Genomic DNA, 27744 nt, shown 5'->3' with positions numbered 1-27744 from the left:
GACACCTCTCAAGTCAAAATCCATCAAGCCGTTTAGGCTGCAGAGCGTGCCAAACAATTATACATACATACATACATACATACATACACTCGAAAAACTTAACCCTCCTTCTGGTGCAGTCGGGTAAATATTAGAAACGTGAGTTGGTTGAAATGTAGTATTTATTCTAGCAATTTTATAACTTTACCCTGATACTTAGGATATTTTCTATGCGACGTTGGCACAGATATTTTCCTTCAGGCTTGTGTTTAATCCTGATCGATTGTGTCACAATGTTCTTAATGCAAAGAATTCACAAAACAATATTTTTTAAGCAAATTTATCATGAATACAAATGTAATATAGAACAAAAAAAGAAATAACAAACGTACATCAAATAGTTTTCATACTCAATTGCTCTTATCAAAAACTGACAGTACCAAATTCAATTTACCGAGGCAAAATTATAGCAATTCAAAGGTTCAAAAACATCGCTTAGATAAACATAACCTTTTTATTTAAGCTTACAAAAGTCAAGAGCAAAATATTGTAGTACATAACATAGATAGAACGTGTCAAAAATAATGGAACGTAAAAATTCGCATCGGCGACTAACCCCAATTTTACAAAACGATTGACGTTTGGTTAACAACTGACAATCAGGATCAGCGGGCTTCGAACTTTGAAATATTTTTTACAACACTATTATTTTTACAAACAGTCCTTCCATTGCGTAACGCTCGTTCTACATTCGATTGATCAATCAAAAACCATAGAACAATTTTTATCACTCGTATGTACACATATCACTTTTAAAGTATTTCCACATTCTCACTTTTCAACACAGTCCTTGATAATGTATGTAAGTATTATTTACACAATGAAAAAGTATATGACACTTGCGATGCTTATTAATGTTTGTAGATCGAAACTGCTTGCCCACTGCGCACTTCCCTGCATCGCTGCGGGAGTTTCCCCTGTGAAAAGAAATTATATCATTTAAAAACATTGTCTGTAAGTAATTATTATGTGTGAATTAGCTGGTTAAATTACCGCTACAAGTTGACCAGTTATTAAATTTTTGGTAAAGATTGATAATAATATGAGTAGTCAAGACTTTTATCTTTAACGAGTGCGTCATACCAGTAATGACATACGAAGGTCTGCTGGTCCACCATTTTAAGGTTGCACAGCGAACGGTAGATAGAGCTCTATACTCGGAGTCTCTCTAAAGGATCAAACCCGCTACGAGGTGATCCAACAGAGAACAAAAGTTATCGACGTAGCTCAAAGGATTAGCAACATGAAATGGCAGTGGGCCAATAATTATATTTGTCGAAGAATCGATGACCGTTTAGGTAACCGTGTTTTAGTGTGGAGACCCTGTCTAGGCAGGCGTAGTGTAGGATGCCCTCCGACTGGTGGTGTGGTATCCGCAAAGTGGCTGGTAGTAGTTGGATGTCTATTACAACAGATAATATTATGAAACACGTCTCTAATAAAAGTGGGCTTCACTTAATATAAATTTTAAGTGAAATGATAATCCAATTCTATTGGTGTTAGTCTAGTTTATTCCTTCATGTAAAAGATAATTCACGACGTTATTTACAAGATGAAATTATATTTACGACAGTATTTTTGTCTGATGTATCGATTCGTCGGAGAAGTTGATATGATTTGTAAAGGTTATCTCAAGGTGAACTATTTATAGAGTAAGAAGACATTTTTATTTACTTTCAATAGGTAAAAGGAATTGTAAAGGTCATGATATCTTTTATGAAGTTTTATTTCAAAGAAACCAATGAATTTATAGTATTAGGTACAACGTGTAACAACTGTTTTTTTATCGTAAGGTTCTAGACCCTGAACCGGAGTAGCGGACCTGATTCGGAGCTGTGGACAACCTAGCGGATTTACCAGGGTTCCGGCTCAAAAAGCAGGAGTAAAAACGGAGTGGTTTTCAGTCAGTAAGAGCCTGACACTCCTTCTCGCCTTGGCCAAGAAGAGGGGAAGCCTCGGTAGAAGTCATTGTATGATTTTCCCACTTCAAAAAAGGTCCTAGATCCAAGTTCAATAAAAAACGTGTGTGTATTTTTTAGACATATGTATTATGGAAATGCTTACCTACAATTTAACCGTATTTCAAAGAATTTAATGCCGTAACAGGCGTAAAATAAGGTTCTTTATGCCTATTATAGCATTAGTCAGCAGATTTAGATTTTCTTTCACAAAATGGTAGCACGTATTTACTGTAGTTTACCAACTAAATAATTCTAGATCGTTTATCTTAGTTATAAACATGGGTTTCTGTTTACGACCCTTGTTCCGTTTTGCTATAAAAACGTGTTTTTACATGTTTTTAATTATGTATAAGTTGTAATAAAAATATTTAAGTGCTCTTGTCGTTAAATCTACATATTTATTTAGTTAAAATACTGTTAGATAAGAATAAATACCTATTATTATGGTAATACAGTTTAATATATAAACGAGTCTTTACTTTAATTACAAGGTGACTTGTTACTAGAGCGCAATAAATGGTGAACAGGTAATTTTGTACATAATACTGTATATTTTTAAACAATAATTGACAAATGTGAGCAAAATAATGATTTATATTATATTAAAATTTCTCTATATACCTACTCAGAAATAAATGACTATTCTATTCTATTCAAGCATAATAAATATGTAAGCACAGTTGGCGCGATGGCTGGGCAACTGGGTGCCGTGCAACGTTTAGCGGGTTTGATTCCCACATGGAGCAACACTTTGTGTGATCCACAAATTGATATTTCGGATCTGGGTGTTATGTGTATGTGAAATTGTATATTTGTAAACGCACCCACGACATACTTAGGAGAAGCTCCAAAGGTTTCGGTCTCGCAAAGTTTTATAAAAAATAAAACGGCTAGTTTCATAATATCAAAGAGCCGTGACGTTTATTTTTTACAAAGGCCTTTAATAAATCTAAGAAACGCTTGCTAAGTAAGAATTATACCCTCACTCAATCACCTGTCTTCTGCGACTGGGCTATTGATGATAATGGTACTTAGGCTCAAAAAATCTTCCCTAATGTTTTTCTTACAAGGAAATACGAAGGTATATCTCGAAAGTTAGAATTAGAGGATTGTGTCCCTTTTACTGTCGATATGGACTATTAATTTTGCGGTATTAGGTTGGGAACAGATTTGCATTTTTTTTTGGTTTGGTTAAATAATTCAGGTTTTCTTTTCTAATTTTTAAGGTTTAGCGTGATAAGTGGTCTGGATTGAGTTTTATAGCACGCTCTGAGATTTATGTCATGCAGTAGTTTGATATTTTCTACTTCTTTTAATTTTATTGCTGGCATCACATAACTTAGAACCTTATTAGACGTAATACGAAGTTGGGTTTCGTTGTATGAGTGAGGTTACCGGAGGCCCAATACCCTCCTTCTCAATCTTCCCAATGCCCGATTCCCTAACAACCCTTAAATTCGTAACTTCCGAAAGGCCAGCAACGAACTTGTAACGTCTCTGGCCTATCAAACGTGTCCATGGGCGGCGGCGATGGCTTACCATCAGGTGAGCCGTCTGTTCGTTTGGAAACTTATACCACGCAGACGCACATTGAAATGAAAAAAAAAACTACATTTGTAGTAACTATCACTATAGGCCAACCAAACAGAGATAAGGGAAGAACCCCTCAAAATAAAAGTTACGTGTTGAAAATACTTCTACTACTGCCACCTCGTTCACAGTTAATGAAAGAAAAAATAAAAATAACTCAACTCTAAATATAAATAGAAATAGTCAGAATAAGAGAAAATAATTATTTAAGCTAACACAGTTATAATTATCGCGCGATACGACAATATTTGTTTTATTTTTATGACTCATTGTCACGAATTGCCGTTGAAATAAAGCTGCGTATTCAACGGGTGATAAAATAATCTCTTTAAAGTTTGTCGCTTGCGATTTTAATGAAAAAAAGTTCCTATAACAAAAAACAAATATTTCTAGTGGGTAGGAGATTTTCTTTTTCATGTTTCACTTAACGAATTGTTTTCGAATATAAAAAGCAACGTCACGCCTTTTATCCTCAAAGGGGAGGCAAAGGTGCACATTACGGCACGTATTGCCACTGTACAATATACACCCACTTTTCACCAATTGCTTATAAGTCCCATGTAACAGGGGGTGATAATTTTCGAATATAATTTACACGCGAAAAGCGATTAGCAATAATTCGTATTGTGTAAAAAACGAATTTCAATCTAATTCTTATCATTCTCAATAATAGGGAGCAAATACTTTAAATATTTCATCAACATTTTTTTCCAGTGCCGCCTTTAACTTCCAGCCCCTAACATTTTAGTCGTCTAGTGAATATACAGCTTTATACTTTCGGTGTTAATTGAAATTGGGTACATTAGTAAAATAATCACATAATTTATTCCAAAAACAGCCGTGATACTAACCGCGTTAGCGTGAAATATAGTTTTATTAAATAATTATACGGATTTTAGGGCAAAACAGGAAATTCTTTGCATTTAAAATGTTTTGTTTGAGTCACAAACAAGACCAAAGAAATTCCTTCGAATAATGAATATTTTAACTATTTATGTAATGGTAAACATTGATCTTTATCCTAGCCCTTTTCCAATTATTTTGCCATTGATCTGGTGCGATTGGTCAGCCACAACCACCTTTTTAAACTCATGTTCACACCTAAACTGCCACTTAACATGACGTAGCACCCAAACACCCTTACTTACGCTATTTGGCGTCACTTAAAGGTTGGTCGAAAGCAAAATTGTTGTTGTGTTGCAAATAAATGTCACTTATCTTAGCTTAAGCGTGTCTCATGCGTGATTGACGGACAAACATACAAAACAAACAAACTTTCGCATTTATAATATTAGTGTAAAATGTTTATTTGATACTCTATAGCTATTTAAAAGAACAAAAATGCACAATGAATAAATTCATTTACGTTACATTTTCGTACATAGCACGTACGATCGGCATTCGGCACATGTTCAATGAGTATTCGAGTTAAATTTATTTTGCAAAATAGCATTCTTTGTAATTGTGACAAAAGCGTTGTATGTACTTTTTTATTGCGATCAAATACAATACAATGGATGTTACAACATTTTTGTTTTTATTTAATCCTTAAATTGTTTCTGTCCGTTTGATGTGACATTTAATAGAAACGCACACATATACAACGATTAGCACAGGATAGCTCGTAGAACCAGACCCGTGTGTACGAGTAAGACTCTGACACTTTTTCTCACCTCACCCAAATAACGAGCTTTTCCGGCTTCGTCTGCGTGAAATAATTATTTCTGGTAGAATTTGGGTTTTTGATTTAATATTTTCTAAGTACTATTCTACGGCTGTAGTAAACGCTATCAGGATCAATTCGGTGTCTTCCATGGTTTAAAAAGTCGAAGAGAAAGGTTCAAGGTTTAAGAAGTCATGTTATCTAAGAAGGAAACTGGGCGCGTGAGGAAATGAACTTCTACACGCCCCAGCGGTCGCGGAAGACACTTCGGGTGTCGGGGATCGCGGACGACCGGCAAGGGTAGCTCGCCCCCAGATCAGAACCAGACCCGTGCGTACGAGTAAGAGTCTGACACTTTTTCTCGTCTCACCCAAATATTATGATTTTGAATTCTCCAGACATCGCCCTGAACCATTTTATACAAGAATATAAATTGGAACAGTACATTTTCATTCGTAATAATAAAAATAACAGCAACGTTTTATTTTATTTTAATAGCGTCATAAAACAATTCCTTAGGGAGTTTCGAACATTTTTTTCGGAGACCAACCGCTGGTCGTATAGAGCGTTCCCGTGTTATAAACTTTTTACTTCATAAAACATCGTAGTACCTGAATGTCGAGGGCTTCCTTTAACTTATGTGACATAGTTTTTATTTAATATCAGTTATTGGGATATAAAAAGTATGAAATTGTTTGGAATAGTATTTTCTCCTGTGTCGTGGGTGCGTTTACTAACATACAAATTCACATGTACGTGACACCCAAACCCGAAACAACAATTTGTTACTCCGTGCGGATATCAAACCCGCTATACTTTGCACATGCCCAGTCACCATATGCCAAACTGAATGCAATACATTATACTTAAATGAAAATATTTTGGGCAACAAGTGTTCTAAATTTTCATAATCGACAGTGGATAAACAAATCTCTAAATCATATTAAACCGAATTAATTACAGTACTATAAACGTTTAATGATTGAGATATTGCTGTCGTATAAAATCGACAACCATGAAACAAACGATTTGTCTATTTGCTGGTTGAAATGACGAACTTGCTTTGAATTTTAATCTAGAGTGAGAAAACGATTTAATTCATTATCACTAATTTAAATTAACGTCATAAATACAAATTGGAGTTAAAAAGCAACTTTCACGCCAATTTAAACGTTCGCTTAATTATCCTGTTAAGCAAGTACATAAACCAGTTCATGATTCAGCTGCGTGACGGTACGGAAACGTTCTAGTTTTGGATCGCGAGGAAAATTCAACAAATGCACGAGTTGCTAAACGGTGGGAGAGTACAATGGCTGTTGCATGCTAAACGAAGCACGAAACTAGTACCTTTGGAAACGCTTTGAAAAGCGTGTTTGTTATTTTACAACTTTTGTGCCCCATTGTAACCGCGTTTATGGCGAGTTAGTGTCATTAGGATGTTTACGTGTTCTGTAATGTTTATTTGTTTTAGTAGATAACGTTAAAAATAAATATTTTGTATAGTTTTTTTTTTTGTATCATTGTTTAAATCAAAACTGATTGTCATCAAACTGACTAAACAAAATTAATTGTCACAATGTTTAACAAAAAGATTCAATAGTTTTCAGTGAAATAGTTACAATATTAATCACTATTCGTTGTTGTTTTATTTAAAAATAAATAATTGCCAATTGTTTAAGTAAAAATAAATAGCAGATGGCACAGTTATTCATTCATGGGACTTATAAAGTAGTATAACTGGCGATACACAAACGGACGCTTAATATATGCGCCTCTGACTACCCCTTTGGGGGTAAATGATAAATGCTCAGCCAGCAATAATAAAAGCAAAGGGGCTAGGAACTTGTTTACTCCATTAAAATTCAAAACAAAAATATTTAAATTCAAAATTTTAACGAAAACTTGGCTACGGGCGTTTTGGCATCGGCCCTATCTTGGGTAAATCTTCATAAAAGAAAAATAAGGTAGAATTTAGTATGCATTATGCTATGTTGTAATGATATTTTAAACTGTGTAAAATGGCAGTCAAACGTACTAACTTTTAATTTAAAATAAATTGTTTAAGTTGAGAATTTAAAACGAACGGACTTTCTTTTCTATTTTTACTGACGTTTTCAAAGACATTAATGATAACATAAAATATTCCTTAGTAACAATATATCGAAAACAGTTGCTAAAGACTTTTTTTAAGGAGGGTAACTCATCCAATGTTCTATCCTAAATCCTAGCACCGCCTTGGGCAACGTGAGAGGGAGTGTTAGACTCTTACTGACTAAAAAGTGGGTTAAGTAACCATTAAATGACGTTGAAAACGGAGGCTAGGCATTTCATTGCAAATCACTTGATCAATTGTTTGAAATTAGCTTCAAAAGATTCATTATCTACAAATTCTATTACATTCCCTACGCTTTATTTTCTGCTTCACCAGCAAATATCAAACTTATCACAATTAACTAAAATCATATCTAACAAAAGTCACCAACAATTTCTAACCTCAAAATGCAAGTAATCAGAACGCAAGACCAACATGGAAACCACAGTCTCAGTTATGTTCACCATTCCAAACACAGAGGGAACTAATGCTGTAATTTCGAGCGCAGTGCCGCCACCAAGTAATGAATACATTAGTCTGACGTCACAGACCAGAGCTGATGGTCCACGTCAGTGGTCTGTGAGATTGTATATCTGATGAAGCTCCGAGTTTATTTAGTTTACCAATAGTGGTAGTGTTGGGATAGTTGTAGCTACATTGAAAGGTTCGGATACGTTTATATACTTTTACCTATATGTATACCTTCTTGCATCGTATACTTTCTATTTGCCTGTGATTTTAGTTTTAAGATTTTTAGATTATAAGGTTTTAATTGCCATGTGGGGGTTGTAGAATGAAAACATTTCGTCACCAATCAGATTTTTTACACGGGTGTAACCTCCAATTAAAATACTATACAATGACGTACAACAGAGACTGCCCAGTAACGGTCTTTGCTAAACTGCAACCTTCAATGCGCCTACTAAGCGCAGAGACTATCACACACAAGACACAAAAAATCAGTGTTTCAGTAAAAGCATTAGTGTACTGAAATAAAGTCTTGAAAATTTGATTTCACTCACTGCATACAAAAAGTCAGAAACCATATTCTAAGCTAAACAAAAAAGGTGACAAACATCATAAAGCAAATGACAATTTAACTAAAATTTACAGCCAAAGTTACCAAAAGATGTTTGTAAACAATTAAAGTGATCGTCCGTTTATCCCAGCTAATTAAATCCACGCCAATTCCATCTAGCGACAATGTCTGACAACTGTGTAACTAATTAGAACTACTAGACGTTCTGAGACGCCCGTTAATTAGGAAGACAGGACTGATTTATCGCCGTCTATCTACACGGGACCGTAAGTTAAGTGATGCTTTTGTTTCGAAGTGTGTTTTTTTTTTAATTGTGTTTATCGGGGACAGTTGCTATTGCGGTTATACTGGTAGCTTAATTGATTTGCAGGATTATAGTAACTTATTGTACGTATATTTTAACTGGTCGGCGTTCAAGTGGTGTTCATCCGGAGCTGCGGACAACGTGAAAGGTTATCGGGGCTCCTGCTCAAAGCAGGAGAAGGAACAAGGTGGTTTTTAGTCAGTAAGAGTCTGACACTCCCTCCCGTCTCACCCAAGGCGGGAGAAACCATTGGATGATTTTCCCCCTCAAAAAAAAAAAATGGGTGCCCACTGTATATGACTTGTCAAGATAGGTTGCTAGGAAGGGCAACATATTACAGAACTTTTGTAATTTTCAATGAAATTCAAAATCTTGCTTGTTGTTTGTCAAACTGTTAATGGGATTTCAAACACAAATGGCGGTAACTGCAACCTTTTGTGTAGGAATAGACAGGAGTCCAAAGTTTCGTGCCTTTAGGGAATGTGAGACGTAATTAACAGAAGTTTCCAGAACTTACCAGTGAGTACATGAACTCTTGCTGTCGCTGACTGCGCGTTGTCCGGCGCGCACTGATACGTGCCGGCGTCTGTCGTCCGTGCCGACTGTACTAGTAGTCTACTACTACTGTGTATACCCTTTTCAGTGACTAAGGATATACCACCACGCGTCGAGTCGAAGTTTATCGTCTGTTGGAGAAAAAAAAAATGTTTAATTTTTGTTTAATATATACATTTTAGAAAGCTTATAATAAAATTTTATAAGTTTGACATTTAGTTGTTAATCACTGCCAGGGTAACAGGGCAAAATTCTAATTAGTTATCAGTATCTCCTACAGAATGATTTATGAAATATATATTTGTTTATGCCGTTTTCCTACCATGTCAAATGTAGGAGAGCCATGCTTCGGCACGGATGGGCCGGCTCGACTGGAGTGATACCACAGCCTCCTAACAAAAAACCGTGACGGTTTTCTGACGTGACGTGAAACAACGCTTGCGTTGTTTTTCGTTTTGTGAGTGAGGTTACCGGAGGTCCAATTACCACCCTTCCCAATCTTCCCAATCCCCGATTCCCTATCAACCCTTAAATTCCTAACCCTCAAAAGGCCGGCAACGCATTTGTAACGCCTCTGGTGTTTCTGGTGTCCACGAGAGACGGCGATTGATTACCATCCGTCAGCTTCTATAACCAGCTTATAACATACAGAAAATGTCGTGAAAGGATTATAAGGGAAATTTTTTTAGTCTAAGTACACAAGTAAATATAAGTAAATAGAAACTGTGTTAGAGAAAAGTATACAAAGTCCAGACAACTAAGTTTAAGTTGCAGAAGTGAATCGATTTTACGATTGCAATTGCAACCGTCCTTCATAAAACTGGGATTAAATGGCAACTGTGTAACTACAATTTATGTTACTCGTTAAAATCATGATGTACACTTGTGACCTATTTGTGGGTAAGCAGTTTTGTTGGTTAACCAAGGTTGTAGTTTAGAAGAGATATTGTTCATAATAATTATTATTATATCGTCACCTTTATCCCTTCATTCCCGAAGGGGTAGGCAGAGGCACATTATGGCACGTGATACCACATACATAAATAAACCTAAATAGTCCTTTAATATGTAAATAACCCGCTAAAGCACGATGCACACAACGTATATTTTTCTCTCTTCTAATATATTATTGATTTCTTTTTAGTTACGATCAAACGACATGAAACGTCAAATATTTAGAACCCATAGAATAAAAAAGTGCTTTTAGTAAAATAAAAAATACAACATAGTGAGTGACTACACCGCCTATAAAATAGTTAGGCGAATTTAATCTCTATCGGAGCTGTAAAGCTTCACAAACCGTACGAAATTGCCGGTCACCGATATTAAAAGTAGCATGTGTGCCTTGCATGCCCGGAGCCACACTTGAAAACTTACGTGCACTAAAATTTGAACTTTAACACTAACGTAATAAACCATCAATTCGCTGACACTGCTGCAGGAGGACATTTCTAATCTAACTGGCAAACGCTAAACGCGTTAAGACTTATTTGCATGTTGCGTCGGTGACAGCTTTCCCGTTCCACGTGATTAATGTGAAATTATTTACTGGTTTCAATTTGTGTTTCGAATTTCGAATTGATTTGATTTTGGAATTTTGTTGCGTGATCGATGTTGGACATGGATTTTCAATTTGGTTTTTAAATTGATGATTTTTTTTTCTATTTTATAAAAAGTTCTCAATTTCATTATTACTTAAAATGTTGTGACGATGTATTAAGAAAATGCGTTTCAAACTAAAAACCATAACGTTTAGGATTATTTTTGAATGAAAAATATTCTTCATAATTTTTTGATTCCCATTTGTAACTAATTATACTTCAATTGAACTTTTAAAATGCGACAGAGTAAAAAAAAACTAGTTAAAATAAGAATCTGTTAATTGGCTAAACTATCTCTAGAATCAGTCTCGTTAGCAACTTTCAAAAGAAAATAAAATTAATTTATGAATTGATCTCAATAATGTTCACGAGTTTTCTCGAAACCACTAAAACAGAGGTGTTGGCACTTCACAAAGAACTTTCTTTAGATAATATTATTTTCTTACGCAGTAAAGATTTTAATCAGAGTAAGAAACTGCGAGTCAAAGTTGAATGATGTTTATTACATTGTTCGTTTTAAGTTTATTAGAATAACCAAGAATATTCTAGCAACTTCTACAATATTTTAATGAATGCTTTTCTTCTTCAAATTGATATTCAATTTATTTCTACTCAATTTTTGGGTGAAATTAATGTTAAATTATTTTTGTTGCTGTATAATAAAATTTCGTCTAATTCTTACTTGCGCTGTTGGTCTAATATCATCAAGATTAAATATTTTTTATTTATATCATATTTCTTTGTTTATTCTATAATTTTCGTGAGACATACTAAATTAATTATTATGTTTTTCATCATATTTATGAGCAGCATTCCACGTCACACGACGCGGTGATTGTCGCTCTGCTACTGAGCGCGATTCTTGGAGACGCTAGCATAGCTTGAAACTAGTCGAGTTTCTCGTTAAATAATTACACGAGTAAGACGAAAAACGTAATAATTAATTTGTCATATTTCTTAAAAAGACACAAAAAATATTAACACACTGTACTCTCAGAACTTCCACCTTATCACGTCAACCACGAGGCGGGTTTTTCTCAGAAAAAGTAAAACAGCCATCTTTAAAAACAATTAAACACCGCTACCATAGCTAAGACCTTAAAAGCCAGGGCATGTATTAACGCTCTGGCATGGCAGAAATTCTCATATAAAATAATGTCCAAGTGCTCAGTAACTCCAGTAATTGTTCCAACGACCCGCCTGCACTTCAAGATACGCCAATCTCAAATGCAGGCGGCGTACGAGGGTTAAATGTCATAGAACATTTAGCTGACTTTACGTAGGAATGAAAATAGGTACGTGTGTATTCGTATGAATATTCCATTCCTAAATTTTCATCTAATTTTGGATTATTTTTATAATTGGTTGGTATTTTTCCTATTTCGATAGTTACATACATAGTATTTACTACTTCTATAGACCAAACCTAGTTTTTATAATTACGAATATATCTAGGTTGAAAATCTGACTCTGAATCAGACAACGAAACGCTTACTGATCACTAATTTGTTTTAGTTCACACCCAAAATCCCTACAATATTTTAGTTTTTTATCATTTTAATCGTAACAGTAGAAAATACATTGTGTCTCGCGTGAATCCACATTTTAGGCACACGACGGGTTAATAAATTCTAAAAACCTATTAACTATGTATGAAAATAAAATGTTAAATAAACATAATACTAACTATTGGTATAACAATAAAAGATGATTATAGTTTCACAGTAGTTCTAGCTGCAAGTATGAAATTAGAAGTGTTGAGTCGGCAAACAAGTTGGAGATTAAACGGTGCAAGAACTTATGCGGAGTGGTTGAAAGCCAGTGCAAGGAAAACATTATTAATCCACAACTTCCATGTTTTGTAGCAAAAACAGTTGTGTACATTAAATTGTTATTATCTAGCTAATGAAGTGGAATTTGTAGACATAATATTAACTTTGGCATTGTTCATTACGATTGTATTAATCCATACTAATGTTGTTCTTCAAATAAAAATTTGTTTTGACTTATTCTACCATTTGGGGCCCACCACCAAGCTAAGCTATAGGGTTTTCACTTTTGTCGTGGGTGCGTTTACAGAAATACACGTTCACATACACATGACACCCAGACCAGAAACAACAATTTGTGGATCACACAAATAATTGCTCCGTGTGGGAATCGAACCAGCTACAGGCTGCGCGGCAGCCAGTTGCCTAGCCACCACATTAACCGTGCAGTGAAAGTGCTATAACTTATCTATTTTGTACTTTATTTATTCGCTTTCAGTTATTTTGACAACAACTGCGTAGTTATAATGGAAAAATGTAGTAAACAATTACAATATTTATTATACTCTTTGAGTTGTTTGATGTCCCTGTCACTGACATTCAATAGATAATTTGTTTTATTCTGTTTATCAATATCAAATTAATCTGAAACAGACATTGAAGCGGATATTTTGTTCAATAAGCTAATAAAATGTTGTTGTTATTGTATCGTCACGCCTTGTGCCCGCGAAGGGATAGGCAGAGGTGCACATTAAGACACTACTGACCAGCTACTATTTTCGGAAAACCGAAACAAGCCCAGCCACACTTTTCCGACCCGGGAAACGAACCCAAGACCCTTTGCACGACAGTCGCACGTGCAACCACTCGACCAACAAGGCAGTTCACTAATACAATGTACAAAAAGTAATTCAGCATTTTTTATTACGCCTTAGGCTAGGCGATAGGGAATGTCAGACTCTTACTGACTAAAAACCACCCCGTTCCTACTCCTGCTTTTCGAGCCGGAGCACCGGTAAACCCGCTAGGTAGTCCGCAGCTGCAGAAAGTAATTCAGCATAACCTATATTTACCCACGCGATTCCTACTGCGGTTTCTTTACTGTTCTTCTATAAACTGTGACCGTTATTTTTTTTGAGTGGGGAAAATTATTCAATTACTTCTCTCACCTTAGGCGTGGCGAACGGGAGTGTCAGACTCTTACTAACTAAAAACCACCCCGTTCCCACTCATATACTGTGACCGTAACAACACACTTTACAACTGCATAGTCCCTCAATAATTCAGTCAGAACTCGGTGTTAATAGTTCAGTGTAAAATCGACTTAATCCTAATACCAAACGGTTATCACATATGTGGATGCGTCGAGTTTGCTCCTAATTGTGAATTCGGGAATTGCATTCCGCTTCTACTCTATACTATATAATAGACCGTTTAGAAGCACTAGATAGAATTAGAACTAAATTCATGGACTTAACTCCTGAACTAACTATCGGATTAACCGTGGAATCTGATGTTTTAATGAGTGTTAGAATGAAGTTCTACGGTTTTGTAAGTTGTTCATATTTGTTGATCAGTAATGGAGCTGAGAAAAATACATTAGTTTAGTAAGCATACAGTCCTAGAAAATATGTAGGTATGATAGTATAGTAGCCCTATTGTCCACAATCAACAAGAATTTAATGATTATGACAATAATCATTAAATTCTTATATAACAATATAAACCGGCCGAATATGACAATATTCGGCCGGTGTCCTCATTAGATAGGCTTAAGGTGTGGGAGAGCTATGCTGCGGCACGAATCGGCCGGAGTGATATCACGGTTTCACAGCATATCGACTTAAAACAGTGCTTGCGTTGTGTTTAGTTTTGTGAGTGAGGTTACCGGAAGCCCAATTACCCCTTCTTTTCCAATTTCCAATTTCTTATTCCTAACCCTCAACAAGCTGGCAATGCACTTGTAACGCCTCTGGTGTTTCGGGCGTCCTTGGCCGGCGGCGTTTGCTTACCATCAAGTGATCCGTCTGCTCGTTTACCGGCTTATACCGTAAAAAAGAATTGATGATGAAATAACACAACAAACGCGTACACTCTAGCATAGCAACCTGAATCGATGTATTAGTGATTCTGCTGTTTTCAAGTAGTGGGAGGTAAATTAAATATTTTAAGAGGTAAAATTATAGTATTTCATATTCATTTCAAAAACTCCCAGTTAAACAATGAAAATAAGAGTAATTTTATCATAATTTTAGTTAATACACACAAAGTAAATTTAATTGATAACTAAGGTAGGTTGTAGAGATAATAAAAACTTTGATACTACACTTTGTTCTAAGTAATAGCTTTTGATATATTATTCATGATACGTGGGTGACTGATGATAATGGGATCCGATTTCTGGAAACTTCGTTTGTGGGTGACAAATAAATAATTATTATTTTATTCCGTGGAAGAAGTTTCGATGGAATAATCTAACTTTTTGTTTGAGGTCCAATTGGTTTCGATCATTTTGGTTTTGTTTTTTTATTTGTTTCTGAATAAGGTAATATAATTCTCTGATCTTTTTTTATTAATTGTATAAGTGGGTGAGTACAGATGAGTAAAGAAGATAACCAACAGATTCTTCTTCTTCTTTCTACCTTTAATTCTTGAATAGAATGGGGAATGCTATATAGTATATTTTTGTTTTCATTTTACAATAATTTGTATCTATCGTCAAGCCTTTTATTCCCGAAGGGGTAGGCAGAGGTGCACATTACGGCACGTAATGCCACTGTGCAATTTACACCCACTTTTTACTATTTGTGTTATAAGTCCCATGCCATGGGGGATGAGCCTATTACCATATACCGGGCACAACTCCAAACTCCGTGCTACTACTGAGAAATACTGGAAAAAACCGAGGATTACTTTGACTGACCCGGGAATCGAACCCAAAACCATTCGCCCAGCAGGTGCACTTGCGACCACTCGACAGACGAAACGGTGATGATAACATTTGTTCATTTCTCTCAAAGTACGGTTTGATTAAAATATTCCTTTCCCATAACTAATAATATAAAAAAGAGGCTAAGCGAAGATAAAACCCCTAACAAAACATGGAAGATATTACTCCATACTTTTCATTTATAAATATTTCTACTTACAGCTACTAAGCCATTTTCTTCCCTTTATATAACGTAAATACTTTTCCTCGTATCACATTTTATTTCTAGCCTTATGACTTCTATTACGCTGTCGTATTTCCAGGGCTTATAAATAAAATGCATTTAGTTTTCTATTCCCTTCATAGAATAGAGAACATAAAAGCTAATAGATAATAATATGATTCAATGTTTCGTTTATTGATATAGCAAATTACTTGGTGAAATGTGTTGGTTCTGGATATTTTATGGTATACTAACTTCTGCCTGCAATTTTGTATGAATCTCTTTGTTTTTTGTTATATGATCACGCCTTTTATTTTATCCCTGAAGGAGTAGGTGCACATTACGGCGACAATGTACACCCACTTTTTACAATTTACGTTATAAGTCCCGTGTAATAGGTAGTGAGTCTATTACCATACACTGGGCACATTTCCAGACTCGGTGCTACAACTGAAAAAAAATTCGAAAAACCGAAAAAAAGCCCAGCAATTCTTTGCCCGTTTCGGGAATCGAACCCAAGACCCCTTGCCACGGCCCTTGCTACACGGCCAACGAGGCAGTCTCTTCGTTTTTCTTTATGGAAATGCGTGTTACACTTTTTATATTATGTCTTTATTAATACAACGAGCGGTAGGATGACCCCTGTAACACAGGTCTCCCTAGCATAGGAGTCGTTGAACTTTGTATTATACATATTTTTACCAGTTCTAGATAAGTAATATTGTAATGATAGTTTAAAAGACTTCAGAAAATTAAATTTTGAATCTTATCTTCAACAGTTCAAGGTTAAATTTACATTACGTTTTAAGGTACTTGAGAGATTTAACATAGGTATTCCTTACCTTCCCTCGATGCGTCCAATTAATAGTGTTAGGCGGTTCTGGAGTATGTCTGACAATACATGTCAGGTTTATTGTAGACCCGGCGTAAATGAACAGGTCTGGACCTCCCATGATCTCTGTCTCGGGTTCTGTGGACAACGGTTACATGAAAGTACATTGTTCGATATATTTTATGTTTAATAGATAGAGGCTGTTGTTATTTTAAGACTAAGTTTTATGACCATGGTTTATTGTATACCGTTTATTAAATTTCTTGTGTTTTGGCATTTTGTTCATATTGTTTAACTTGTGTAACTCGTAGACAAGAACTTTGGATTAATTAAATAGTACTATCTAAAAAACAACTCAAAATTCTTATCTCCATACTATAACTGTGAATTTTGTCTCCAAAATCAAGAGTTCGACCTAAGTAAATTCTGAGTTCAGGATTTGGACTACCACCGTAACTGACTTGACTTCATGGTTGACGCGGTGGCTGGGCAACGTAACCGACTGTGTACGAAAAAGTACCGGGTTCAAAATCCGTACGGAGCGCCTCTTTACATGATTCACAAATTATTATTTCGTGTCTGAGTATGTAAACTTGCATGTTTGTAAACACACCCACGACACAGAAGAAAATCCTAGCGTATGGTAACTTTAAAAAAATAGTCACCAAAATATTTCACAGATCGAAAACTAACAAAAAGAAAACTATTTCACAGAACCACAATTGAAAATATATATCTTCCAATAACTAATCCAAACTTTTAATCCCGCGAACGAAGTAACAAGACTGTCAGCACAAAATAAAAGACTTTTCACTTCGGACCTCTAGTTACTAAGCTTCTAAAATATCCTCTGTAACCCGGTACGGTACCTGTCTTATTCCCTAAACAAATAAAACTAAGACTATTCTCAAAACTTCACAGAGAATGCAGCTAAGTTTACAAATAAATTTTATTTTAGAAAACATATGTATGGTTGAATTTCTATGCGAGTTTGTAAGTTGAAAATATTGTATTTCGTGCTTGCTGCTATGCCAGCGGCTATATAGGAGAGGTTAAATGAAAACACATTATGTCTAGTGGATCTGTGTTTCAGCATATCATGGGTTAATGATTACTTAAACTATTCCTCAGTAACGATTTTTTACCGAAAACAATTGCTAAGGAATGTGTTAAATAACCATTAAATAACTCTGAATATGGCAGTTAAACTGTAACGTAAATAATCTAACTAAAGATCTAACTGTGTATATTTTTAAAATGATGATTCTGCTTCAGAAATCATAGTTAGTTAGAACACTATCGTTTTGAAGTAGAAAATTCAGTTTGCTTTAGCATTCGCTAAAATAAAATTTGCTGAGCCTCAAGCAAGAATGTTGATAGAAACAACTAGTTCTTTACGACTCTACGACCCAATGATGGTACTTATAACGGTGTACCAAAACTAGCGCGATAAATAATTTTGATAGAAAACAAAGAATTATAATTAAAAAATGTATTTTTTATTGATTTATATAATATACAGTTTAGGGAACAGAGAGTAAAGTTCCCTAAGAAAAGGAGGATCCTCCGACCAGGCGAGGTGATCGTGGCTGGCGGGCTTTCTGCCCAACTGTTGTTCGTTGGGATTTTCTATCCGTGTTATTTCGCATGCAAACTTCATATGTGCGATGCAGGATATTTGTGACGTCATCCGTTGATTTGCTCGTCGATAGTCTATGTGCGACTTCTGTCATCTGTCACTTGTTACTTGTCAATGTGTCGCCACAACAGTATAGGGTTTTATATAAAACAGCAAATTGGTGAAATGACCTAACCTACAGCCTGAAGCCATAATTAATGCATGAGTTAGTTTCCTGGTCGTATGATTTCCCATTTTGGTGATCAGAATTGGTTGTCCAGATTATGAGATTTAGCGCCGTTATATTTCTTCCTTTGGAATTTTTTGAAGAGTTATGTCAACAGGCCCACGGCCACCCACGCTTTGGAGGAGGAAATTGAGCGCTGTATCAACGAAACACTGCTACATTTATGCAAAACAATCATGGAACATTTTAACAAGAGAGTGCATGTACCAGCGAAGCCAAGAAAGTCATTTACTTGATATGCTATTCTATACATAAGTCTAAATTGCATACTATAGGTACTTACTTATATGTATAAAAAAATATTTTTTTATGCCCTGTTTTTTTTTCTTGCGGGAATTTTGCTTTATATATAATTAAGCTTTATATGGAAACCAAAAATATAACACATTCAAACATCTCCACGCATACCAACCCACATAAGACGTCACGGTGACGGGTGGAACCCAAAAGAATAGTTGCCATGAAATTTTGCTTCATTACTTCGAAGAAAAGTTTGACATTTTACGAGACATCTGTTCCTTAACATAAAGGTTCCATTACACATCAGGCAGAAAGGCAAAAAGGATATTTTTCTTGCTAGTAACAACTCAGGTCCTTTCTTTACAAACCCTTTGAAGGAATTATGGAGGCGTGAATAGTATCCATTGTAGTAAGTACTTCTAGATTATTTTTAAGGCTTCTATAAGTCAAGGTTACCGAGTCATTTTAGTTACCAGGTAAAATAAGGTGAATTGAGACTTGAAAATGAATAGAGGGAACTTTCAAAGGAATATTATCAATAATGAACGTATTTTAAGCGGTTAATTTAAGAATTTTATTTTGAGACACCATTGTTATAAGTTAGTGAGTAAAAATTAAATGGACTTTTAAGGTGTACGTTCTTCTTGTAGGTAATAATTTACTTCTCTTTTATTTAGACCATAAAATATAAAAACCGTCTGCTTTATTATACGTCGTAACAATATCGTGAAATTCTAAATTAACTAAAAATCACGGTTTAGTCGCGTAAATTAAAAGTAGTAAAGCTTTTCTCCATTAATTTACGTTAGTAAACCGTGATTTTTAGTTAATTTAGAATGTTCACTGTAGCCTAAAACTAAAATAAGATGATGTCCTAAAAGCACAACACCGTTACTCTAGGTTTACTTAAGAAAAATAGTCTTCAAAATTTCGCACTAGGTATGTTTAGTAACAATAAAATAAACAGAAGCACGAAATATAACGCAAACCGTGCCTTAACAAACTTTCGATAACCTAAAACAATACCGAGTCACCATTTTGTAACTAAGCACAAACAAACACAGTAACAACTTTAATATCGAATTAAATAATACTAAAACAACAATGTGACAGAATAAACGTGTAAATTACGAGTTTATCTTTTAGATAGGAATGAGTAAATTCATGGTAAGGGCAACTTCGGTCAAATTGGAATTAAGCATATTGGAATTATATAATAAGTATAGCTTATAATTATGAGACATAATTATTTAAATTAAACTAATGTTATATAATGATCCAGATGTATCATTGTGGGTCTGCGGATGGCGAGTAAGGGTAGTTCGTGCCCGACATGCATTGTATTCCATGCGCGCCTCAGAGAGCGAGACCACTACAGATGGGGCTCGGTAGGGCTGATGCCTAATTCGGAGCTGTGGACTATCGAGTTAACTGAAGCTCTGGCTCGAAAAGCAGGAGAATGAACGGGGCGGTTTTTAAACAGTAAGAGTCTGACACTCCCTCTCGCCTCACCCAAAGCAGGAGAAGTCAATGGATGATTTTCACTCCTCAAAAGAGAGGTGGAGGTGAAGGATTATTATACGCGTTCGCAAAGAAGAAACAAAAAAAAGTATTCTAGTTCTAAAATACACATTACGTTTATCTGCGAGTTTGAAATGAAAATTGTGATTTGAACAAAGATACGAATATTTTCGGGTGACCAAAATAAAATCCTATCCTTTCTTTTTTAAGCTTACGTCCCATCTATATCCGCGATAAACCGTGACATCAGGCTATTTGTGTCGAATTCAAGTTTAAAGCCAAGAAATTCTCCAATTCACAGACGTCTATTGGCTGCAAAAATATTTTCTAGATCCTTGCGAAAAATATGGTACAATTCCGCAACTTGTTACAATCTTTGGACAGTTTCGAATGGCCCTGAATATGGCGGTCGATTCCAAGTTTGAATGGACTTCATTCTCTGTAATTGGAACGTATCCAAATAGGAATGCATGCGGGTAAGTATTTTGAAACGACTGGAAGTGGGAATTAGTGTTCCAGTTATTCATGGCCGTGATTACGTTTTAGTGGACGAAAACAAGATGTTTAATACTCGTATGGGTTGTAAACACTGCAAATCCTTGAGAGTAAACTTCTTACTCGCTTTGGTATGTGCGTAATAAAATAAAACTTGTCGCCTTTAAAGCTAAAAGAATAAGTAGGTTAAGAACAAAATATGTCACCTTTTTCAGCAGTTGTCGCACAAGTTTTAAGTACGTAACTGATGAAAGACGAATAAGCTAACTACTTTTTTTTTTTGTTAAAAAAGGTTCGTATGTACTTGACTGAACCGACTTTGATGTGGTTTTCAGCGTGGTATTTTTCAGACTTAGAAGACGGTTTTATGAATATTATCCGACTTAAAAATAGGAGTATCGTACTTTATCACGTGTTTTACGTATTATCAACGATTGGCTCGCGTTAGAAGTCGGTTTTTTAAACTTAGCTTTAGAATTGTTCAATAGCCGTGTTTATAACTCGACCAATGTAACAGTCTTTATAAAAAATAAACATAATACATATTACGAGCTACAGTTCTGAGATGGGCGTCATATTGCTGCTGACGGTAAATACGTCAACTGCGCTTACCGCCCGTTGGCACGTCAGCGGCAGTCATCGACAAACGTTACCCCTCTGTTGTCAACAAAACACCGCGTATCTACAGAGGGCTTGCCACGATATTATTTATTACAGTTTATGCGTAATTATATGGATATTTATGTGTTACAATACATACATACATAACCTTATGCCTGTCTCCTATGGAGTTGGGCAGAGACAATGGAACGCCAATTGCTACGATTCTTACACAGTTACACAGTCGTCAGTCTTTTCATGTATGCTTGTCAGTTAAAGGTACAATACAACACAGTGATGTGCTTCAATATAACATATTATATTTAGTTTTGTAACCACTCATGGTACTGAGTTTTAGAATTTTTTGTATTTTACTGACAAACCTACATATCTGATGCTACTTATCTACATGATATCTACTTAGGATTTATATAATTCAAAAAACTATGTCAAAAAATAAAGATTAAGAGACTACGTTATTACAATTCTACTTCCTTAGCTATAAAACCACATTAACAACAAGTAAATTATTTTTGCATAATTATTATGTGAGTATCTACGTGATTTGTATAAAAAGGTCTTTGAACTTAATCGTGTCTGAAAAGGGTTTGTAGAATTAGGACCAGTTTACTGAGACCCTTGATAAACTTAGTTATAAAACATTATAGGATCTAATATTTTTACCTCTATTGTAAATAAGGATTTTTGTGAAGGGAATCTAGGGTACCTTCTACTGTAATTGTCATCTACTGACCTACAATATTAAGATGTACAGCGTGTCCTATAGGCGGCGTGGTGGATATCTGGCACTCGTACTGGCCGGAGTCGCGGCGCTGCGGGCTGCGGATGCGCAGCGCCCACTCCTCGGAGCGCGGCTTGTGCTGCGCCTCGAACCGCTGGTCCGACGTGTACGTGTAGCGGCCCACTGTTAGCAGGTGGATGTCGCGGTGGCGGACCCATGATACCTGCGTAATAAATAACATAATTAATTATACTGCAATAATTGTTAGTAAAGTCCACCTTTTAAATGCAAGTGCCAATTTTATTCATAAGTTGTATACAGGAAATATCCATCACTTTAAGTTTTTCATTGTTTACAGAAAACCACCGAAAGCAAATCTTCCGCTAACCGCCACCGTGACGTGCCTGTCATTCGTAACGATGCGGTGTTTAACGTGTTAATTTTTTAGGAAACAGAGAGAAAAGTTTCCGGAATAAGAGGACCTCTGACCAGGCGAGGTGATCGTGGCTAGCGGGCTTTCTGCCCAATTTTTAATTTTTTGGGATTTTTTATCTATGTTTATTCGCATGTAAACTTCATATGTGCGATATAGGACTTTTGACGTCATCCATCGATTTATCTGTAAGCGACTTCCATCATCTGTCACTTGTCATGTGTCGCTACACTTTATACTATCATTAAAAGTACTCATAAAATCCTAAAACTACACAACAGAACAACAAAAATGCAATCAAAGTTTACAATCAAGTTTCTAATCAAAACATACATCTTGAAGTACACTAAACTCAAGACTAACCTTAGCATACAGTTAGGTTAATCAAAATAGAATCGCGATAACTAATCCACTGGATTGCCCTGTCTAACTTATTTGAGATGGGTCGAACTATATACTAGTCACAGCCTTCTAAAGTTTGACTCCTATTTACATGAAGCAATAATATAATTGTTCTCCACTTCTTTGTTCTCACTTGTCTTGACCTTTTCAGAAGTAAATTGCGGTTGGAACTTAGAAATACAAACATTTATTCATGATTTAATTTTCGAAATTTTAATTCGAAGTTTGAACTCGCTGTTGCCCTTGTGCCCTTTACAATATGCGAGAAAAGTGTTATTTAATGTTTTTCTTTTGTTACTTTGGTAACTAACTAAAAATAGCTTTCGAAAGATTGTGGAAAATAAATTAATACACCTTGAAATGGACAAAAGAAAAAATTGAGATTTGAAAATAAAATTTCGTTTAGGTGACAATAGAAAGTAATTATGACCACGCGTACTAACTGAAGCGTTTGCGTAACAGACTCAACGTGGTATCGAATATTTTGTAAAAAAAAAAATACAATTTGTTATTATTTATCTGTAGGGCGTAAGACCAAAGTTTTGACATCTTTAAATGTACTCGTATGTACATATAACTATTTATCAACCCGCATTGAGCAAGCGTGGTGATTAATGCTCATACCTTCTCCAAACGAGAAGATGATTTTATCAGCAGTGGCCGCTTATAGGATGATCTAAGATAATGTGTATAACTACATAGTTCCAGACTACATAAAAATCTTCCAGATTTTTTTCAGTTTAACAGTTTTTAACTGCTTCATCAATACAATTCATATTATATCGTATATTATATTAATTTTAAAGTTCATAATACTTTACATGCTATTCAATTAATCAAACAAAACAAATCAAAAACAGACTTTCAATCCAAAACAGAATACGATACTTAAGTCAAAACTCTTGCAACCATTACCACGAAACATTAGAGCCAATTAATTTCTAAGTCCAACTTTGGCTAGACTCAATAGACCGATCACTTTAGTACATTAAAACTGCCAATAACTGGTAGAGAGTTTGGAACCGATTTCAATGCATTCATGACAATTTGATTCTTGAGTACTTTGGTAGAAGCATGTATGTTTCGGTTGGAATAAAGGTTTTAGGAAAAATATTTAATTTCTATTATACATTCCTGGCCTTTGTTCAGCAGTGGTCGTCTCTCGGCTGATGATGATGATGATGATACGTTCCTCATTCGGAATTTGATTTGATTTTTTTAGCTGTTTAAGTCCACAATGACTATTAGAATATCATTACCCGATTCCCAGAACATGTATTATTTTCAAAAAATGCCAATGCGAGAAGAAGCCTTTGGTTAGCCACCGCTAACTAAATCTGTTCTAAATAATAACAGCCAGTATTCTTTTCAAGAAATTTCAATTTCGTGACATACAAAAAATCAACAAACAATTTATTGACATTAGGTGCACTAATTTACTTACAGTTCTATTCTGCAGATTCTTCACTTTGCACAGCAGTGTGACCGGGTGTCCAACTAGGCCGGTCACGTTTTCAGGCGTACTAGGGTCAAAGTATGGAGCTCCGGGTGTCTGTGGCCAGTCTTCGAGGAACTCTGTTCTAAATCTTCTAGAAGATTCCGAGACAGTACTTTGGTCTCGTGGTCGATTGTTAGTGCTATCTTGACGGCATACTGTGAACAAATTGTTTATGTTATTATGAGTCTTTTACTTTTGGTTATTAGTTTTAGTTATTGTGGCTTTAATTATGGAACTTGAATGATTATGGTTTTCGAATATTGGGACTAGTAGTAGTAGTAGGCTAATCTAGTAATATCTTTGTTACTGCTGAGTATGATAACATTTTTCATCAAATGGAAATACTTAACAAAAAATTAGATCATACAACAAAAGTATAAGTATACGTTTACGTTTAAATCACATAAATAAATTATGTTAGCCTTGATATGTGATAGCCATGTTTATGAATCTTTAAATGGTGGAATAGACATAATGAAGAAAGAAGTCAACCAAGCGAATAATTTAAGGGTAGGTACAGCACCATAGAACAAAATACTAAAAAATAATTATTAAATCATAATTGAAGGAAAATTTCTTACGAGAAATAAGTCCTTGGAACAATTTATTTGAATAGCTCTAAAGTCATTTCGAATGAACAGTTTTTGGTGCAATTATGGTTTCTTATGCTCGGTAAAGGTCAAACAGCAATCGTTCCTCGAAAGAAGTAAGTCAAAAGAATGAACGAACGAATGGTTGAATGGTTTTGAACGATATTGAAATGAACGATTTTTTTATTGCTCTGTTAATAATTGCAGGAGCTAAAGGCGAAATACGGGTCGTATTTTATATAAAGTTTGTAGAAATAGAATTAATGGATTTCAAAACTCATTTTATATATATTTTGTTGCTTTTTTAAAGGGAAATTATGTAACAGTAAGTTGAATGAGAGATTATGACTACTAATGACGTAAACAGACATTGATCTACAAAATATTTATTAATAAACAGTATTCAGATTTCATCGAATTGTTTATTGTTTCTGTTCCTAAAAGATTTGATTAACCTTGAACTTTACTACGAAGTGGTAAATAGACTTGGCTGGCTAAAATCCGGGTACAAATATTAGTTTACCTACATAAAACTGTTGAAAATAAAGTACCCAGAAAAATAATATTAGTTAATAGATATAAAACGTTAAGGGATAAACGTGCTAAGTAACTATTTCGCTGTTAAGAACATAATTAAAACGCAGAGCAAAGACATTAATTTATCTCAGACTACGTAGCTCGTAGCCGCTACGACGCGTAGCAGCTGACGTCACGCCTACGAAGCGCTACGAGATCATAACAGAACATTCGCTGCGTAACACTGCAGTACTATCCTCCAAGGTATGAGTATACGTACTCTCATATAATTTCAACGAGTAAAAGCTTACAAGGCATGTTTAATGAAAAAACATTTTATCACGCGAACCTCGTTACGCTGTCAACAGACAACTATAATTAAACTAACAACAGCTTACAATGGCGTGGCGTGATATAATTATAGTATTACGCCTAAATTACCAGAAAAGGTACGTAAGTGTATATTGTGTTAAGTAATATTGTTTTAAAATGAAATGAGGATAGCTTTTGTTATTCACCAGTCATAAACTAACTCAAGGTTAAGTTCAATGACCGAATCAAATTATTCTTTCAAAGTTAAACTCAAAGGATTTATTGCAACGTCATGTCTTTTTATCCTGAAGGGGTATGCAGAGATACACATTACGGCAATTATCAAAGGATTTATTTCAATTATTTCTTAATTAGGCACTTTTAAAACGTCAAATCAAATTGTTCGTCAGTCTGTCAGAATGTGAAGCCAGGAGGTCGATCTAAAGTGTAATTTCGAATGGAGAAGAATAAGTACGAAACTTTATCATTCTTCTTTTCAAAAAACGTTTTTACAGTCTTTCGATTTTTTTAATCAAGGATCTTTTTGGTTACACAAAAATGTCTTGTGATTGATAGTTGTACACAATCTAGCTAGATCGACGAAGTAAGTAAAATACCTCTCTGACGAAACAACCTCGAACATAGAAATATCATTAATTATTCATTCCACAACCGTCTTATCAAACAAGAAAACAAAACACGTTCGATCAACAAAGAAGAAATTTCTACACGAAATTCTGCCAAATATTGTTTAGTGAACCGAAGAATTGTATCAAAATTATACGTATGTGTACATGACTATAACATTACATAATATGAATTTATGAATAAGTATACAACATTATTTCTAGAATTGACATTGCTCGGTTTATTCACGAAGAGTCATATAGTGTACTATTTTAGTGTCTTATTGTTTTTAGATTAATCGATGAGGTTAAGAACCTCCTTCATTTTTATGAAGTCGGTTAATAACGAATCTACATTACATAACATTCTACTCCAGAGTCAATATAACGTAAGTTTTGACAGTTACAAAATAGCGTAATAACTCATGCGTCCTAAGATTGAACTCAGTATGACCCAAGGTCAGGGTATTAAGGTTCCTTGTTTTCAAGTGTTGAAACTCACAAATAACTTATTTGAATTTAAACTCAAAGAATATATGTATAAAGAATAGAATTGTAAATACTGTAAACGCGATGTTAATTAATCTTTCAAGCAAAAACCGATTTAATTTAAATTTGGCTAAGATCTTGACTTGGATAAACACATCTTATCTTATTCCCGGACGAGATTGTGGGCGGTCACAGAGCTAATATTATATAAAAACAACAATCTTTGTCAGCCTAGGGACCACAACTATAAATAGAGAACAATTCTAGGTCTACCAATTTTGATTTGCTATTTATAGTTAGTATTTTTAGGAATAATAGATGTGCCATTTCGGTATTATTTTATTATAATATTTACATGCCATGATACAATAATTATTAACTATAATTAATAAGATTAAATTAAAATGTTTCTTGATTAATCTGAGCCAGTACGAACGACAAAATAAATCAGCAATAAAATTAAAAAAACACACAATTAATTAATGTCCGAATTTCTGCAATCCCCAGCAGATTAATAGAGCCCCCTGATCAAATTAAAAATTAATCGCATTATCTCCTAAAGACCAGGAGAAAGTAATTGAGTAGAAAATGAAACGTCCACAGAAGGGACGTAAATCATGATTGTCAGCTGTAGCTTGATTAAGTGGTAAATTTTAAATTATGATCCCTCAGCTTTGTTGGACGAATTTACAGGGACTTTATTACTGTTGAGAGATACGCTGAAGAGTCGTTGGGCGTGGACGAGAGATTTGTGATAGACTCTTGGATGGGAAGGAAAAGTTATTATTATTTTGATTTTTTATCCATCTTTGAAGTAT

General features: G+C 34.9%; 1 protein-coding gene across 3 annotated transcripts in view; it reads right to left on the bottom strand.

Annotated features, from left to right (window-relative positions):
• Nucleotides 1-311: 311 nt before the first annotated feature.
• Nucleotides 312-27744, bottom strand: part of LOC118265295 (kin of IRRE-like protein 3) — a 149845-nt gene continuing 122412 nt past the window's right edge. For all 3 annotated transcript variants that reach the window (XM_050705911.1, XM_050705913.1, XM_035578105.2), the window contains 5 exons: nucleotides 24340-24548; nucleotides 22073-22283; nucleotides 16608-16735; nucleotides 9206-9374; nucleotides 312-956 (listed from right to left, as the gene is read on the bottom strand). In XM_050705911.1, the coding sequence (XP_050561868.1) occupies nucleotides 853-956; nucleotides 9206-9374; nucleotides 16608-16735; nucleotides 22073-22283; nucleotides 24340-24548 (821 nt within the window). In that variant the 3' untranslated portion in view covers nucleotides 312-852. The remainder of the gene's footprint in view (nucleotides 957-9205; nucleotides 9375-16607; nucleotides 16736-22072; nucleotides 22284-24339; nucleotides 24549-27744) is intronic.

Source organism: Spodoptera frugiperda, chromosome 28, assembly GCF_023101765.2.
Source record: "Spodoptera frugiperda isolate SF20-4 chromosome 28, AGI-APGP_CSIRO_Sfru_2.0, whole genome shotgun sequence".
Taxonomy (NCBI): domain Eukaryota; kingdom Metazoa; phylum Arthropoda; class Insecta; order Lepidoptera; family Noctuidae; genus Spodoptera; species Spodoptera frugiperda.
This window is presented reverse-complemented; position numbering and strand designations above follow the sequence as displayed.